General features: G+C 40.8%; 1 protein-coding gene across 4 annotated transcripts in view; it reads left to right on the forward strand.

Annotated features, from left to right (window-relative positions):
- The first annotated feature begins 552 nt into the window (after positions 1-552).
- ZMYM4 (zinc finger MYM-type containing 4) overlaps positions 553-19,732 on the forward strand; it is a 155,129-nt gene continuing 135,949 nt past the window's right edge. For 3 of the 4 annotated variants that reach the window (XM_012439931.3, XM_021677160.2, XM_012439925.2), the window contains exon 1: positions 553-927. Coding sequence is in view for 1 of the 4 variants with exons in the window: in XM_012439925.2 (XP_012295348.1) it covers positions 889-927 (39 nt within the window). In the remaining 3 variants the exon portion in view is untranslated. The remainder of the gene's footprint in view (positions 928-19,732) is intronic. The other variant, XM_021677159.2, reaches the window with a different exon arrangement.

Genomic DNA, 19,732 nt, shown 5'->3' on the forward strand with positions numbered 1-19,732 from the left:
AGGAAGAAATTACTATTGAAGAAATTATTTCCAGTTGTTGGTTCAGTCTTCAAAATCAAGAAAAGCTTTGATTTTAAGGTAAGGTTATAGGAGTTGGCCCTTGATATTCTATGTCTTGTGCTTCAGGAAAGGGGGTCGAAAGGGAGGAAAGTTGGTTTTCCTTGAGATGACTGTCTTGTTCCCTCATTGGTTTGGGATTCTTCATGTTCAGAGGTCCACTGAGAACTTCAGCTCACCATCACTTTCCCTTTTCAATGGTACCATTGTAGTCAGGTGTAAGATGGTGATGTGGATCCCTCACTGACATTGCACCCAATTCTCCAGATTATCTTTCCACTGATTTCTTTCATTCTTCCTTCATCATTGCGTCATGGTCCCTTTAAGGGAGCGGCCATAGTTGAGTGGTGGGAGCAGCTGCTGGCAGCAAAGAGACTTGCAGGATTTGGCCTACCCAGGGCCACTTACCGCGCACGCTCAGGACCGGGGGCTTGGTGGGAAAGGAAGGAGGGACTTAGGGTGCGCCTGCGCATCAGGGGCGCGCGCAAGGGGCTGGTTTGGTGATCCCTTTAAGAAACCGCAGGCGGAGGAATTTCTCTGAGAGAAAATAATCCTACTCACGGGGCCCCTTGGAGGCCATTAACCCCCCGAGTCCCGGCCCCCCAACGTCGCCGGGCAGGTCCTCCCGCCCTCGCGCGGACCCGTGGGATCTCAGAAGCTGCAGTCCGGCGCCCGGCATCCGCCCCCTCCCCACTCTCGGCGCAAGGCCCGGCCGGGTCTGGGGAAGCTGCCGCGAGGCGGCCGTGCCTGCAGTGTGGGCGGGGGCCGGGGGCCCAAGAGGTACCGCCGCCACCGCGCGGGGAGCCGCAGCGGTTCCGAGCGGGGCCCAACATGGCGGAGAGAGAGGTGGAGTCCGGCCCCCGAAAGAGGGTAGGTGAGGTGAGGCAGAACTCGGCGGCTGGGGGCGGGGCGCGGCCCGGGGCCGGGAATGGGCCATGCTCAGGCTTGTGGAGGGGTCGCCGAGGCCCGGTTGGGACAAGGTTGCCGGCAGGTCTGAGGTAGCCTTGGGTTCGGAGCGCGCTGGCGAGCAGTCCCTCGGCAGGTGGGACAAAGATTTGCTGCTGGGTAGTGGGGAGGAGAGGGGGCCGTTGTTTGCCTTCCTCCCCCCACCTTCCCCAGCTCTGGGGTGGGCTATCTGGGCCCGGGGTGGGGAGGTGTCAGATTCTTAAGTGCATCTTTAGTACCTCAGAGTCTGGAAGTTTAAGTGGGGAGAGGTCAGGTGGACGCGGTGGTGGCGGGAATAAGTCGTGGAGGGGTCTCAGGAGAAATAACCGGAGGGTTCTTAAGTAACACCATCGCGAATTCATTTTCCTGCCTCCTTTCCCCTCCCCCACCATAGCCGTTATCTAGACCAAAGTAGGGGTGGTGGTCTTACCTGTGAAGAAATGGGATCTTTGGCATGTCCTGATTTTAGGAGAAAGATTTTGGCTACTATGAATGTCATGTTGTAGGCTAGCCTCTTAACTCGCGATTAGGGACATGGAAGAGTATGACAAGTTTTGTCATAACAGGGATGTACCCAGTCAACCTGCAGAGGTGAAGCCAATTCTGCATAGGAGTTGTTTGAATGCTTTTTAAAGTTTGTCTTGAAACTTTTCTTATTTAATTCTGAGTGGTTTTTTTCAGATGGCGAACAATACTGTACTATTGATTGAGCAATATCCCTCAGACTTTTCTTTTACTTCCTCCCCGCTTAGCATGATAAGAAGTAAGTTTCCTTTTAGAAGTCTTCTTTTGGGAATGGTTTCAAAAACCATCGATTATTGAAAGGGTAAAAAATTACTACTTTATGATGAATGCCCTTTCAGCTTTGCATAAAATTAGTAATCTCATAATGATGCTACAGCTGAGGTTTTGGAGTGCTTATTATGTGCCTGACACTGAGCTAAGAGCTTTATTGAAGAATTTAACTTCATAGCAACTTCACATAGAACCTATTTGCACATGAGGGAATTTAGGCGTTGAGAGCTCAAGTAATTTACTTGGATCACACAGCTAGTTGCAAGGTTGAGCTAGGATTTGAATCCAGGTTTCTTCCAACTACAGTGTCTGTGTTGGATGCCACAGAGGAGTTTCTTTAATTTATGTTCCTGTGTTTCTCTCCTTAAAAGCTTAACTTGCAAATGACCAAAGAAGTGTCAAGTATTATTTTTTCCAACAATTTATTAGGAAAATATTTTGAACTATCAGGCAAAATTATAAAACTTATAGGGAACAGCCATACACCCAACAGCCTATGTTCTACTGTTAACATTGCATTCCTGCTGAGTGCGGTGGCTCACGCTGTAATCCCAGCACTTTGGGAGGCCGAGGCAGGCGGATCACTTGAGGCCAGAAGTTCGAGACCAGCCTGGTCAACATGGTGAAACCCCATCTCTACTAAAAATACAAAAAATTAATGAGGCATGGTGATGGGCACCTGTAATCCCAGCTATTCCGGAGGCTGAGGCAGGGGAATCGTTTGAACCTGGGAGGTGGTGGTTGCGCTGAGCCGAGATCAGGCCACTGCACTCCAGCCTAGGCAACAGAGTGATACGCTGTCTCGAAAAACCCCCCAAAACAAAAAACCTTACATTCCACTTGTTTTATCATGTATTTATCGTTCTGCCCCCTTTCTGTTTTCATCAGTCATGTTATTTTAATGCATTTCATTGTGTTTTGAACAATAAATTTTTACTGTTGATAAGTTTACAAAATGTTGGATTCACCTCATGCAATAATTAGTCATAGAGCAAGTTAAGCTGTATGATGGTATATCCAAATAGTTTTCTTTCTTTCTTTTTTGAGGTGAAGTTTCACTCTTGTCGCCCAGACTGGAGTGCAGTGGTGGGATCTCGGCTCACCACAGCCTCTGCCTGATTCTCCTGCCTCAGCCTCCTTAGTAGCTGGGATTACAGGCAGCATCACCACACCCGACTAATCTTTGTATTTTTAGTAGAGATGGGGTTTCTCCATGTTGGTCAAGCTGGTCTTGAACTCCTGACCTCAGGTGATCCACCCGCCTCCGCCTCCCAAAATGCTGGGATTACAGACGGGAGCCGCCTCCCCTGGCCCAAATAGTTTTATAAGTATAAATATTGGGTATGGAATGCATGTGTTTTGAAATTGTAAAATTTTCAAGTTGTGTTCAGTTTTGAACTGGATCCTTATTGTGCTTGGATGAAGGCATATGGCATATAGTCCACCAATGAAAATATAGGGTAAATTACTTAAGATATGTAATGTTAATTCAGGGAGATTTCTGCATCCAGTTGCTGTGAATGTTGTCATTCACCTTCTGTACTAGGATGTTCTAGGATATTCTAGAAAACATCTATGCACTTTGACAACAAATTCTACTAGATTTTAAATATATTCTATGTCTTGTAGTACACTTAAAAGATGTTACTGGTCTTGTGACTCTTCTGCTAAAGGAATGCTGGAAAAGAAAAAAAAAGATGTCATACTGGTAGTAGTCAAAACTTTGCTATTATTATGTTTGAGATGGAGTATTGCTCAGTTGCTGGGGCTGGAGTGCAGTGGTGCAATCTCAGCTCACTGCAACTTCCGCCTCCTGGGTTCAATTGATTCTCCTGCCTGAGCCTCCCAAGTAGCTGGGATTACAGGCACGCACCACATGCCTGGCTAATTTTTGTATTTTTAGTAGAGACAGGGTTTCACCATGTTGGCCAGGCTGTTCTTGAACTCCTGACCTCAGCTGATCTGCCCACCTTGGCCTCCCAAAGTGCTGGGATTACAAGTGTGAGCTACTGGGCCCGGCCGAAAACTTTATTATTTTTAACAACCTATAACATACATAGCACTTGTACAGGTTTCCCCATTATTTTGCCAGTTTCATCACAGAGGAAGGTTACATTCATTAATTTTGGATCCATTACCCTGGCATGGTGGCACATACTTATAGTCCTCCTTTCTATTCAGAGGTTGAGATGGGAGCATCGCTTGAGCCTAGGAGTTGGAGGTTGCAGTGAGCTATGATATTGCCACTGCACTCCAGCCTGGGCAACAGAGGGAGACCCCCTCTCTAGAAAAAAGTAAAAATAATACATGAATAATATTTTTCATCCATAATTCATTTTGTTTTTGATATTTTGTTAGAATGTTCAGTATGATTGTCTTAGATGCTGTAAGTACTTTTTTCCACTTTTTTTTGGTATGTGCCAAATTACATGTGGATTCCATATGTATAGTCCAAGCAGGTAAATGGGGACTATGCATTACCATGTTTTTGGAAATTGACTGTTTTCCTTGAGGGAGTTAAAACAAACTATCCACATAGACCTAGATAGTAACTTTAGGCTATTTAATCAGAAATTGGATTGATGACATGGTATTGTACTTAATGATGTTTTTGCTTTTGACCTTTGTAATCATGTCACAGAATAGTTGTTAAGCACCTCTACTATTTGTAAAGCTATATGTTAGACATTGTGCTGTGTTACTTAGGGTCATTTAGGATAATATATGCTGGCTTTCCTGGTAAATTGTGAACTCCTTTAATGTAGTATCCATTTCATTGCTTTTTGCTTCTCATCATCCTGTGACCTCTACACAATAGGAACTCAAACAACTTAGTGATTTTTTTTCTAATAAGAAAAGCACACCTGTTATGGCAGAGGCTCTATGGGTTGGGTACTAAGTTCTTTGCTTTGTAATTTTGAGGGGTTCTGTAAATCTTTCATACTGTTCTTTATTCCCAAAGTTGTCTCCTATGGATGCAGATTTGGACGCTTCTGATTGTTCTGGATTATGGTTAGATGGACAGGTGACTGCATTTTAAGACCATTGGGTTATCAATCTTAAATTCTAGATGGGCCTGCCTGATATCTTGTTTTTATATTTGTGGGCATTTGAAACAGTTGTATTCAGAATATGCTAGAATGCTAGTCTCTCAATTTGTGAACATGGGGGAGCTGAGTTTGTGGGTGGATCAGCACTGTATTTGTCTATCATCTCTGGTATAGAGAGAACCAAGTTCACATCCTAGTGCCCATACATAAAGGCGTTATAGCAAGTATCACACCCACACAAATACATACACACAAACACACTTTAAAGTCGGCATATTATTTAATAATTTTTTTAAGATGATACAATTTTTGTTTTCTCAAATAGTTTTTTTTTTTTTTTTTTTTTTTTGAGACGGAGTTTCACTCTTGTTACCCAGGCTGGAGTGCAATGGTGGGAACTCGGCTCACAGCAACCTCTACCTCCTGGGTTCAGGCAGTTCTCCTGCCTCAGCCTCCTGAGTAGCTGGGATTACAGGCACGTGCCACCGTGCCCAGCCAGTTTTTTTTTTGTATTAGTAGAGACGGGGTTTCACCGTGTTGACCAGGATGGTCTCGATCTCTTGACCCCGTGATCCACCCGCCTCGGCCTCCCAAAGTGCTGGGATTACAGGCTTGAGCCACCGCACCCGGCCTTCTCAAATAGTTTTTAAAATTCATTAGGTAGTCTTATTATAAATGATTGAAGTATTTATGCATGACTATTATAATAACCGGTGTGTTATAAAGTATGAGGTCTAACTAAATCTGGTGGCCATATTTTGTTGTAAAATCCTTGTCTTTTCAAAGTTTACATACAAAATATAACTTTTGTAAATGTAAATATTACCCCATCTAGTAAGTTGTATTCATTTTCATACTTAAAACTCTCTGTATGTGAAATTTGAGGTGTCTGTATCTGGTATGCTTAAAAAAGAGAGAAAGCCTATGTATAAGTAGTATGCCTCCATTTTTGTGAAAAACAAGACGACCTTTCTTGCCTCCCCACATATGTGTCTATATATGCTTGTATATGTATGAACTTAGAGAAAATTGTGGAGGACACAGGTCAGGATTTTATCATTGATTACCTTCAGGGGGTAGGGAGGAGAAAGGAAAGAGAATATAATGGTGAAAATTTCATAAAGTGGAAAAAGTATTCATGGTATAGTGCTTAGTGAAAATGTAGACTATAAAATGTTATCTATTAATACAATATAAATGTGAAAATTGAACATGCCTATAGACAGTAGAAAATATGAAGAAATGAAAGCATTGACTTCATGATGTGATGAGATTATGGAGAAGTTTTGTTTTGAATTTCTGTTATTTTAATATTTTATAATAAAATAATTACAAAAGATGGATCCCTCTTAATTCCTTAATGAACTTTTTGTCTTTTCTGTCTTTTTGCTAAATGTATTAAAAAAACATGGCAGTACCTATCATTAAAATATTTGCAGTTTGTATGTATGCAATGTAAATAGTTTGTTTTAAGAATGTATTTGTTTAGAGACCATTTGAAGGGGCCACTCAGTGATTCTGTGTTGTTTTCACACTGCTTCTCATCTTGTGACACACAGAGGCATCTGTAAATAATAATAGTTGTGGCTGGGTACAGTGGCTCATTCCTGTAATCCTAGCACTTTGGGAGGCCGAGGCAGGAGGATGGTATGAGGCCAAGAGTTTGAGACCACCGTGGGCAAAATAGCAAGACCCCATCTCTACAATAAATTAAATTACCTCAGGTGCAGTAGCGTTTGCTTGTAGTCTTAGCTACTCATGAGGCTGAGGTGGGAGGACTGCTTGAGCCTAGGAGTTCGAGGTTGCATTGAACTATGATTGTGCCACTGCAGTCCATCCTGGGTGACAGAGCAAGAGACACCGTGTTTTAAAAATAAATAAATAAATAAAAATAAAGAAGAGGCCATTCTAATATTAAGAATGATTCTGAGTTGTTTTCACACACTGTTTCTTTCCAACTTGTAATAAGCAGAGGCATCTGTAAGTAATGATAATACTTGGTATTTATAAACTCTTAAGTGCCAGTCATTTTTTTAAAGTATTTTACATGTGTTATATTTTTCAACCACAATTATTGTCCCATTTTATAAATGAGGACACTAAGACACAGAGAGATTTGCTGGAGATACTGTGGACTAAACCAGCATCAAGTATCACTTGAACTGGTTCTGTTTGATCATGTAAGTTAGAACTTTTGTTTATGCAGAAATATTGTGGTTAGTGTTGATATTCTCATTTGTTAAAAAAAAAAAAAAAACATAGAATTCTTTATCTGGAATGTATGGATGTTAGAATAATTGGAATTACATTCAAATAAAGTTGATGTAAATTACTTCTCAGGAATCATTAAGTTAACTTGTTCCCTAAGAAATACATTTGTGTTGAGATCATCTTAAAATACTTACTCGCAACTCACATTTATTATTTATTATTTTTTTTTTTGAGATAGAGTTTCACTCTTGTTGCCCAGGCTGGCGCAATCTCAGTGCACCATAACCTCCCCATCCTGGTTCAAGAGATTCTCCTGCCTCAGGCTCCCAAGTAGCTGGGATTACAGGCATGTGTCACCATGCCCGGATAATTTTGTATTTTTATTGGAAACGATTTCTCCGTGTTGGTCAGGTTGGTCTTGAACTCTCGACATCAGGTGATCCACCTGCCTCGGCCTCCCAAAGTGCTGGGATTATAGGCGTGAGCCACTGTGCCTGGCTGTTCACATTTATTTTTTAGAAAATATACATCAAACATTTTGAAGCTGTGATTTATTTTAAATATTATGTTTGTACTTTTTGTTTTTTGGAGACAGAGTCTTGCTCTGTTGCCTAGGCTGGAGTGCAGCGGCGTGATCTCTGTTCACTGCAACCTCCACCTCCCGGGTTCAAGGAATTCTCCTGCCTCAGCCTCCCGTGTAGCTAGGATTACATTACAGGCACGTGCCACTATGCCCGGCTAATTTTTGTATTTTTAGTAGAGACAGTGTTTTAGCATGTTGACCAGACTGGTCTTGAACTCCTGACCTCATGATCTACCTGCCTCGGCCTCCCAGAGTGCTGGTATTACAGGCATGAGCCACTGTGCCTGGCCCGAAAGATCTTCTTACTAAAGAATATGAGCAGATAAATAAAAAATTGCAATTTCTATGGATACTTAAGAGGTATTTTTGAATTGTGTATTAGGAGAACAACCACTATTTAAAGAAGATTGATATTTCCTTTAAAACTTCTGATTATTTTACTGTGAACTAACTGTATGTAGTTACTTTAGTGAAGGAGAAAGGCAGGTATTATATAAATGTACTTTATTCAACTCAACAAAATGCAAATACTTGACCATTTGACTTTAAAAAAATGACATTTTTATGTGGCTCACTCAATCCATTAGTAAGGGCATGGGTTCTTCACAGTCAGTTTATTGTGTAATCTCTGGGATTTAGCAATTTTGGGATAGTAATAGTTCTTATCCAACCTTCTCATACCTATACTCACTTTCTTATACTTAGGAAGTATTTATATTGTTAGTTTAATTTCATTCATGTAATCTTTCTGGCCTCCTAGAAGCTTTAGCTAGCTGTCTGTTAACAAAGATAGTACTTTTTTTTTTTGGTCTATCCAGCATATTGTTTACCCACCACTATAAGTTCTTTGAGGTCAAGAATCATATATGTTTATCTTTCTTTACACTTCCCAATATGTCTTACAAATTGTATTTTAATACTGACATGCATATTATACATTTATAAGCAAAAAATTACCATTTGTCTCATCTAACTACTCACACTGTCCCTCCCTCCCTTCTTCCCTTTCTTCCCTCCTTTCCTTTCCTTTCTTTTGTTGAAATAAATTTGAAATAAATAACAGGTATCACATCATTTAATCTATAAATATTTCTGTATGTATTTCTAACAGGTAAGAATTTTTAACAAGCACAACCACAATACTGATAAACCTAATAAAAGAGTTCCTTAATCGAGTCTGTGTTCAGACTTCTCTTTAAGTATCTTTTTACACTTGATTTGTTTAAATCATCCAACTAAGAGTTACATATTTCATTTGGTTTATATATTTCTTAAATTTTTCTTAACCTTAATCATCCCCTTTCTTTTTTTTGTTCTTTCTTTTTTTTTTTTTTTTTGAGATGGAGTTTTGCTCCTGTTGCCCCAGCTGGAGTGCAGTGGTGCGATCTTGGCTCACCGCAACGTCTGTCTGCTGGGTTCAAGCGATTCTCTTGCTTCAGCCTCCTGAGTAGCTGGGATTATAGGCATGTATTACCAGACTTGGCTAATTTTGTATTTTTAGTAGAGATGGGGTTTCACCATGTTGGCCAGGCTGGTCTCAAACTCCTGACTTCAAGTGATTCACCTGTTTCGGCCTCCCTAAGTGCTGGGATTACAGGCATGAGCCATTGCACCCGTCCAGTAATCCCGTTTTTTAACCCATACCGCCTGTGCTTCTTTCCCATGCTATTTACTCGTTGAAAAAACTTGGTTATTGTTCAAGGAGAATTTTCTGCATTTTGGATTTGGCTGATTGAATCCTTGTTACGGTATTTAACATGTTCCTTTACCCCTCATATTTCCCAAAAATTAGTAGTTAAATACAGAGCAGTGGTTCTGAAGTTTGGCTGAAGCTTTAGAATTATCTGGAGAGCTTTTAGTTATCCCGATCCCCAGGCCACATCTCAGATCAGTTAATTAGAGCCCATGAAGTAAAATGTCATCATCAATATTTAAAAAAATTTACCAGGTGATTTCAGTCTGTAGCCAAGATTGAGAGCCTGAGTTGGCACAGCTTGATGAGTTTATTAGGTTCAGTTTCTTTGGCAAGAAATATTTATGAGGCATGATTATATAATTTATTTGCAATCAGACAGTTTTGAGAATGAAAGGGGTGCTATTAATGATTACACAGCAGGAATAGTTTAAACTGGAATTGTCCTGGACAAATTAGGATGTATAGTCACCCCATTAGATGGGGCTGTGAATTCTTATTGGATCATTCTAGGAGGTAACCTAAGTGGTGGTTCCACTTTTAGTGATACTAAATGAATCATTTGGTTTAGGTTCTGTCAGTGGGATCCAAACATAACTTATCACTTAATGGATTTATCAGCCAATGATAATTGTTGCCTATATCCATTATTTCATTAGAAGAGTGATTTTTTTTGGTCATTTCTTTTGTATTTATTTATTTATTTATTTATTTTGAGACGGAGTTTCGCTCTTGTTACCCAGACTGGAGTGCAATGGTGCGATCTCGGCTCACTGCAACCTCCGCCTCCTGGGTTCAGGCAGTTCTCCTGCCTCAGCCTCCCGAGTAGCTGGGATTACAGGCACGCGCCACCATGCCCAGCTAATTTTTTGTATTTTTAGTAGAGACGGGGTTTCACCATGTTGACCAGGATGGTCTCGATTTCTTGACCTCGTGATCCACCCGCCTCGGCCTCCCAAAGTGCTGGGATTACAGGTGTGAGCCACCGCGCCCGGCTCTTTTGTATTTATTAACTGGAATTCTTTCATAAAGAATTCCCTCATCAATTATTTAGTTACCTCATAATATCATTTGTACAGAAAAAGCAGGGCAAATACTTATTTTTTCAAACACTTTATCAATAATTTTCAGAAAAATGAATTGATGCTCACCCTCACAACTCCCAAAGGTGAGGTTTGAGAGGGAATATCATTATGAACTGATGACTTTAATGTATGTGATACACTGTAATTTATCATAGTCATTACTTTTGGTGTACAGTTTGTTGTATCTTTGATGATTGGTGGACTCTATTTTAGTTTTCCTAAGGCTGCTAAAAAAATTACTACATACTTGGTAGCTTAAAATGTCTCACAGTTCTGGAGGCTAGAAGTCCAAAATCCAGGCTCTAGGGAAGAATCTTTGCTTGTTTCTTCCATCTTCTGGTGACTTGATAGGTATTCCTTCACTTGTGGCAGGAAAACTCCTGTCTTTGCCTTCATCTTCACATGGCCCTCTTTCTGCATCTTCTTTTCTGTCTCTTAGGGTCTGTCTTATTTCTGGGTGTTCTCATCTCAAGATTCTTACCTTAATTAGCTCTACAAGGCCGGGCGCGGTGGCTCAAGCCTGTAATCCCAGCACTTTGGGAGGCCGAGGCGGGTGGATCACGAGGTCAAGAGATCGAGACCATCCTGGTCAACATGGTGAAACCCCGTCTCTACTAATACAAAAAATTAGCTGGGCATGGTGGCGCGTGCCTGTAATCCCAGTTACTCAGGAGGCTGAGGCAGGAGAATTGCCTGAACCCAGGAGGCGGAGGTTGCGGTGAGCCGTGATCGCGCCATTGCACTCCAGCCTGGGTAACGAGCGAAACTCCGCCTCAAAAAAAAAAAAAAAAAAGGAAAAAATTAGCTCTACAAAGACCTAGTCCGCTCACATACTGTGGTTCTGGGTGGACTAACTTTTGGGGGCCACAGTCTAACCCACTACAGTTCATTTTTTGACACCTAAAACTTTATTTACATCCCATATGCAAAATAAATTCACCTCATCCCAACATTCTCAAAAGTCTTGACCTATTACAGCATGAATTCTAAGTCCAAAATCTCCAAATATTATAACCTCAAAAAGTTTCGCATCTCATTGTCTAAATCATCTAAATTAGGTAAGAGTATGGACTTAGCATGATGCATTTGGGACAAAGTTCTCCATCTGTGGACCTGTGAAACTAGAAAACAAGCTTCCAAAATACAATGATGAGAAGATGAGACACTTTTAAGATAGGCATTCCCATCCAAAAGGAAGAAAATGGGAAAAATAAAGGATCTCTGGTTCTAAGCAAGTTAAAACCCAGCAGGACAAATTTCTCTAGGTTTCAAGGCCTAACAGTAATCCTCTGTGGCTTGATCTTCTGCCCTCTGGGCTCATGGAGGCTCTGTCTGCAATTGCTGTGGGCCTGTTTCTTGTCCTCCCACCCACCATGCTGCTTGCTTGCCTTCAGTCATTTTTACTTTTCCCTGAAGGGGTGCACATGTTTGTAGTTGAGTAGCTGTATTAGCCCATTTCTTGCCTATAAAATCTCAGAAGTTAGATACTTTAAAAAATTTTGTCCTTGGCCGGGCTAGGTGGCTCAAGCCTGTAATCCCAGCACTTTGGGAGGCCGAGGCGGGTGGATCACGAGGTCAAGAGATCGAGACCATCCTGGTCAACATGGTGAAACCCCGTCTCTACTAATACAAAAAATTAGCTGGGCACTGTGGCGCGTGCCTGTAATCCCAGCTACTCAGGAGGCTGAGGCAGGAGAATTGCCTGAACCCAGGAGGCGGAGGTTGCGGTGAGCCGAGATCGCGCCATTGCACTCCAGCCTGGGTATCAAGAGCGAAACTCCGTCTCAAAAAAAAAAAAAAAAAAAAAAAAAAAAAAAAAATTTTGTCCTATCTCTGTTCTTTCAGTACAGGTTTACTGTACTGTACTGTTGGTATGATATTCTTTAAAATGTTGTCAGTCTCCTTATATATCAAGAGGATCCATATCATCAGATCAAGAGGATCCATATCATCAGACAAGAGGGTTCTTCATAGCTCCTTACTGATAACGCCATCTCCATTCTTGGTTTCTGTCGAGATGGTTGATTGCACCCATGAGTCACACTGCTAATAAATAACTTCAGCATATTGTTATCCAGCCATGTGGCCTGGTCTCTAGAACACACTTTTCTTTTTTTTTTTTTTTTTTTTTTTTTTTTTGAGACGGAGTCTCGCTCTTGTTACCCAGGCTGGAGTGCAATGGCGTGATCTCGGCTCACCGCAACCTCTGCCTCCTGGGTTCAGGCAATTCTCCTGCCTCAGCCTCCTGAGTAGCTGGGATTACAGGCACGCGCCACCGTGCCCAGCTAATTTTTTTGTATTAGTAGAGACGGGGTTTCACAATGTTGACCAGGATGGTCTCGATCTCTTGACCTCGTGATCCACCCGCCTCGGCCTCCTAAAGTGCTGGGATTACAGGCTTGAGCCACCGCGCCCGGCCCTAGAACACACTTTTCTAATAGTGAATTTCCTAATTTTCTGTGTCCTTTGTAATCTGAATAACCTGAGAACCTCTCAATTAATTGTTGTTTCCTTTTGCTAAAAGTTTTTTCTTCAATTTATCTCTTTCTTCTTGTATTTTACTATAACTACCAAGGAGGAGCCAAGCTGTACCTTCAACACTTTGCTTGGAAATCTCCCAGGCTAAATACTCAAATTCATGGCTTCCAGATTCTCCTTTCTATCCAACAGTAGAACATAATTCAGCCACTTTATAATATGGATCACCTTTCTTCCAGTTCCCAGTCACATATTCTGTATTTACTTCTGAGACAGCAACAGAAGCATTCTTAACCAAAATATTGATATGAATCAGAATGTTCATGATTCTGTGTATGTATTATCTTTTTAACATTTTTTAACATTTTTTTTTGAGAGGGAGTCTTGCTCTGTCTCCATGCTGGAGTGCAGTGGCGCGATCTTGGCTCACTGCAACCTCTGTCTCCCGGGTTCAAGTGATTCTCCTGCCTTAGCCTCCCAAGTAGCTGGGACTACAGGTGTGTGCCACCATGCACAGCTAAGTTTTGTATTTTTAGTAGAGACTGGGTTTCACTACGTTTGCCAGGATGGTCTTGATCTCTTGACCTCGTGATCTGCCCACCTCAGCCTCCCAGAGTTCTGGGATTACAGGCATGAGCCACTGCACTCAGCCTGTATTCTCTAAGACTACAGAAGCTTTCTCTTAGTTGTTCATCACAATCTTCTAAACCCTAACCAGAATTGCCTTTGATATTGATAATTCTACCACCATGTCTTCAAGGCAGTCTATACTTTTTTAAAATCATGCATCTCAAAACTCTTTCAGCCTGTTACCCAATTTCAAAGCCACTTTTACATTTTTATCTTTTCTTTTTTCTTTTCTTTCTTTCTTCCTGTCTTCCTTTCCTTTCCTTTCCCTTTCTTTCTCACTTTCTCTCTCTTTCTTTTTCTTTTTTAAAATTTTTTAATAGAGATGGTATTTCACCATGTTGAACAGGCTGATCTTGAACTCATGAACTCAAGCAATCCTTACACCTCGGCCTCCTAAAGTGTTGGGACTACAGGCATAAGCCACCATGCCTGGCCCACCTTCACATTTTTAGATATTAAAATTAAAGCAGCACCCTACTTCCATGTACTAAAATCTGTATTAGTTTCCTAGGTTTGCCATAAGAAATTACCACAAACTTCGTGGTTTAAAATTTTAGAAATTTATCATCTCACGGTTCTAGAGGCTAAAAGTTTGAAATCAGCATGTTGGCAAGGCCATGCTTTCTCTGAAGGCTTTGGGGAAGAATCCTTCCTTGTCTCTTTGAGCCCTCTGGTGATTCCACGTGTTCCTTGATTTGTAGTAGATTACTCCATTCTTTACCTCTGTCTTTACATGGCCTTCTCTCTGTGTCTCTCGTCTTCATTTCTGTCTCCTCTAAGGACACTGTTGATTAGATTTAGGGCTCGTTCTAATTCAAGATGATTTCATCCCAAGACCCTTAGAGTAACTACACCAGCAAAGAACTTTATTAAATAAAGTCATATTCTGAGGGTCTGGGTGGACATATCTCTTTGGGACTACAGTTTAACCCACAACATGGTCTTCAAGGTTGGCACCTGTATTTTTTTTTGACAATTGCTTTTTTTTTTTTTTTTTTTTTTTGAGACAGAGTCTCGCTTTTTTACCAGGCTGGAGTGCAGTGGTGCGATCTTGGCTCACTGTAACCTCCGCCTCCCGGGTTCAAGCAATTCTGCCTCAGCCTCCCGAGTAGTGGGGACTACAGGTGTGTGCCACCACGCCCAGCTAAATTTTGTATTTTAGTAGAGACACGGTTTCACTGTGTTGGCCAGAATGGTCTTGATCTCTTGACCTTGTGATCCACCCGCCTTGGACTCCCAAAGTGCTGGGATTACAGGCATGAGCCACTGCACCCAGCCAACAGTTGCTTTTTTTATATTTAAAAAATTCCCTTAAGTTTAAAAAAAGTGTTAAAATGTACGTAACAAAGTGAAATAAGCCAGGCACAGGAAGATGAAAACTGCATCTTCTCACTTAATGTGGAATCTAAAACAGTAGAAGTCTTAGAAGCAGAGAGTAGAATGGTAGTTGCCAGAGCATGGGGGATGGAAGGGAGGGACGGGAACATACTGGTCAAAGAGTAGAAAGTTGTTGTTAGGGGGCCGGGCGTGGTGGCTCACGCCTATAATCCCAGCACTGTGGGAGGCCAAGGCGGGTGGATCACGGGGTCAAGAGATCGAGACCATCCTGGTCAACATGGTGAAACCCCGTCTCTACTAAAAAATACAAAAATTAGCAGGGCATGGTGACACACGCCTGTCCTCCCAGCTACTCGGGAGGCTGAGGCAGGAGAATTGCTTGAACCCAGGAGGCGGAGGTTGCAGTGAGCCGAGATCGCGCCATTGCACTCCAGCCTGGGTAACAAGAGTGAAACTTCGTCTCAAAAAAAAAAAAAAAAAAAAAGGAAAGTTGTAGTTAGGTGATGTAAATAAGTATTTAATGTGATAGATATGTTAATTTGCTTAATTTCAGTCATTCCACACTTTATGCATACCTGTATATCAAAACACCACTGTGTACCTCCTTAATTTTATATAATTATAACTTATCAGAAAGCAAATCATGTAATAAATATATATGTAACATGATGTTTACCATTTTTAACAACTTTAGGTGTATAATTCACCGGCATTAAGTATATAAACAATGTTTACGATCATCACCATTATTTATTTCACCCCTATTAGAAACTCTACATGTTATGCAGTAACTCCATATGGCCTCTCGCCCCAACCGCTGGTAAACTTGAAATTACTTTCTGTGTCTATGAAGTTGCCTGTTGTAGATATTTCATATAAGTGGACTCATACAATATTTGTCCTTTGGTGTCTGACTTATATCACTTAGCATAATATTTTCAAGGTTTACCTAGCTATAGTATGTATCAGAACTTCTCATTCTTTTTATAGCTGCAAAATATTCCATTGTGTGCATATACATTTTGTTTATCCATTCATCCATAGACAGACACCTTTTGGCTATTGTGAATAATGTTGCTATAAACATTGGTATGTAAGTATCTGAGTCCTTGCTTGCAATTCTTTCTGATATTGCTATGGTTTGAATGTGTTTCTTTTAAAACTTATGTTGAAATTTGATTCCCAATATGGCAGTATAAGGAGGTGGGGCCTAGTGGGAGGTGTTTGGATCATGGGACACTGCCCTAATGAGTTGTTACAAGCAAAGTTCCGCCTTTTGTGTGCCTATTTGCCCCCTTGCCTTTCTGCTTTTTCATGTTGTGGTGCAGCACATGGCCCTAACCCCAGTGCCATGCTTTTGGACTTTCCAACCACCAGAATTGTGAGCCACATAAACGTTTTTCCTTTATCAATTACTCAATCTCAGGTATTCTGTTACAGCAAGACAGAACAGATTGGACAGATATATACCTAGAAGTGGATTTACTGGGTTATATAGGAATTTTGTTTATTTTTATTTATTCAATTTTTGAGATAGGCTCTCACTGTGTTGCACAGGCTGGAATGCAGTGGTGTGATCATGGCTCACTGCAGCCTCTACCTCCCTGGTTTAAGCTATCCTCCCACTTCAGCCCCACAAGTAGCTGGGACTACAGGTGTACAACACTATGCCCAGCGAATTTTTGTTTTTCTTGTAGAGATAGGGTTTTGCCATGTTACCAAGGCTGGCTTGAACTCCTGAGCTCAAGTGATGCACCTGCCTTGTCATCTCAAAGTGCTGAGATTACAGGTGTGAGCCACCATGCCTGCCCAGCCTCTGTTTATCTTTTTGAGGAACCTTTTGCACAGGGGCTATACCATTTTCCATTTGCACCAGCAATGAATGCATGAGGGCTCCAGCTTCTCTGTATCCTCACCAGTACTTGTTATTTTCTGTGTGTGTGTGTGTGTGTGTGTGTGTGTGTGTGTGTGTGTGTGTGTTTTCTTTTTTAGATGGAGTCTTACTCTGTCACCGAGGCTGGAGTGCAGTGGTGCCATCTCAGCTCACTGCAACCTCCACCTTCCACCTCCTGGGTTCAGGTGATTCTCCTGCCTCAGCCTCCCAGGTAGCTGGGATTACAGGCATGTGCCACAACACTGGATGAATTTTTGTATTTTTAGTAGAGATGGGGTTTTGCCATGTTGGCCAGGCTGGTCTTGAACTCCTGACCTCAGGTGATCCACCCGCCTCGGCCTCCCAAAGTGCTGGGATTACAGGTGTGAGCCACCATGCCGGCTAATTTTTTTTTTTTTTTAACTTTTAGTAGAGATGGGGCTTCACCATGTTGTCCAGACCAGTCTTGAACTCCTGACTTCAAGTGATCCACCTGCGTCAGCCTTTCAGAGTATTTTGTTTCTGATTAATAACTGTCCTAGTGTGTCTGAAGTGGTGTCTTACTGTGGTCTGGATTTGAATTTTTCCAGTAATTAGTGATGCTGAACATTTTTTCATGTGTTTATTGGCCTTTTGTATATGTTCTCTTGAGAAATGTTAAGTCCTTTGTCCATTTTTTAAAATTGAGTTGCTTGTCTTTTTGTTGTTGAGTTTTAGGAATTGTTTTTATATTCTAAATATTAAACTCTTACCACATAAGTAAATTGCAAATTTTTTGTCCCATTCTGTAAGATTGTCTTTTCACCCTCATAATAGTGGCCTTGATACACAAAAGTTTTAAATTTTAATGAAATCCAATTTGTGTTTTTCTTTTGTAGTTTATGCTTTTGGTGTCATATTTAAGATGCTATTGCCACATCTAAGTTCATGTAGATTTTCTCCTATGTTTTCTTCTAAGAGTTTTAGAGTTTAGCTCTTTAATTTAGGTCTTTAATCCATCTTGAGTTAATGTTTGTTTATGGTACAAATTAAGTGTCCAGTTTCAATCTTTTGTTTATAGATATCCAGTTTTCATAGCACCTTTTGTTGAAGAGCCTGTTCTTTCCTTGTTGAGTAGTCTTGGCACCCTTGTTGAAAGTCAGTTTGGGCTGTTGTAACACAGTGTCATAGTCTGGGTGGCTTAAAAACAAATTTATTTCTTTTTTTTATTTTTATTTTTATTTTTAATTTTTTTTAAAGATGGGGTTTCACCATGATGGCCAGGCTGGTCCTGAACTCCTGACCTCAGGAGATCCACCCACCTTGGCCTCCCAGAGTGCTAGGATTACAGGCATGAGCCACTGCGCCCGGCCCAGACAAATTTATTTCTTACAGTTCAGGAAGCTGGGAAGTCCAAGATCAAAGTGCCCACAAGGTAGGTTTTACTTTCAGGCCTTTTCTCTTAGCTTGTAGGTAGCCACTACCTTGTTCTGTGTTCATATGATTTCTTAGTGTTTGTGAGGTGAGAGAGAATGTAAGCTTTCTGGTGTTTCTTCTTAGAAGGGCATTAATCACATCATGAGCACTCTACTCTCATTACCTCATCTATCTGATTACGTTTTAAAGTACCCCTCTGCAAGGGGTCGAGGCTTCAACATATAAATCTGGGGAAGAAGGATACAGACATTTAGACCATAACAACCACAAATGTGAGATTTTATTTCTGGACTTTCAATTCCGTATGCCTGTTCTTGTGTCAGTACTACACTGTTTTGATTACTGTAGCTTTGTAGTAGGTTTGAAATTAGGAAGGGTGAGTCCTCAACATTTTTTTTTTTTCAAGATTGTTTTGCCTCTTTGGGGTGTGTTGAAATTTCACATGAAATTTAAGTTTTTTTTTTCCTATTTCTGAAGAAAGAGTTATTAGAATTTTGACAGGGATCAAATTGAATTTGTAAATCAAGGGTAGTATTGTCATCTTGACAGTGTTAAGTTTTCCAGTTTGTGAACATGGATGTCTTTCCATTTTTTGGTCTTCTTTTATTTCTTTCAGGAATATTTTGTTCAAGTCTTTTAGTGTACAAGTCTTGTGCTTCCTTGGTTAAATTTATTCTCAAGTATCAATCAGTATAATCTACTACATTAGTAGAATGAAGGAAAAAAAGAACTCATTACAGTCTGTCCTTTGTATCTGTGGGTTCCACATCTGCAGATTCAACAAACTGCAGATCAAAAATATTTGGGAAAAAAAAAACAATAAAAGATAATACAAATTTATTCCTGAATCAAGGACCAGAGGGGGGAAAAATACAAAATTTTAAAATATAGTATAACAGCTATTTGCATAGTATTTGCATTGTATTAGGTGTTATAAGTCATCTAGAGATGATTTAAATTGTATAAGAGGAAATGTGTAGGTTATATGCAAATACTGTATATAAGGGGCTTGAGCATTCAAGGAGTTTGGTATCTTTGGGGGGGGTCCTGGATCCAGTCCCCCACAAATACTGAGGAATAACTACATCATCTCAGTTGATGCAGAGAAAGCATTAAAGAGAAACTAACGGCCGGGAGAGGTGGCTCATGCCTGTAATCCCAACACTTTGGGAGGCTGAAGCGAGTGGATCACGTGAGGTCGGGGGTTTGAGACCAGCCTGACCAACATGGAGAAACCCCATCTCTACAAAAAAAAAAAAAAAAAAAAAGGAAGAAAAACTAACATCCTTTCTATTATAAAAGAACTTTAATAAAGTTAGGAATAGAGGGGAGTTTCCTCAACATGATAAAGGCTACCCATGAAAAATCATCACCTACATCATACTCAGTGGTGAAAGACTGAGAGGTTTTATCCTAAGATCAGGAACAAGATGAGGATGCATTCTTTCGTCATGTCTGTTCAATGTAGTATTAGAAGTTCTAGCCAGAAGTTAAGCAAGAAAAAGGAAATAAAAAGCATTCAAATTGGAAAGGAAGAAGTAAAACTATCTGTGTTTAGAGTTGACATAATCTTATATG

The sequence above is a fragment of the Aotus nancymaae genome, unplaced genomic scaffold (genome assembly GCF_030222135.1).
Source record: "Aotus nancymaae isolate 86718 unplaced genomic scaffold, 86718_ANA_hifiasm-v0.15.2.pri h1tg000053l, whole genome shotgun sequence".
In the NCBI taxonomy this organism is placed as follows: domain Eukaryota; kingdom Metazoa; phylum Chordata; class Mammalia; order Primates; family Aotidae; genus Aotus; species Aotus nancymaae.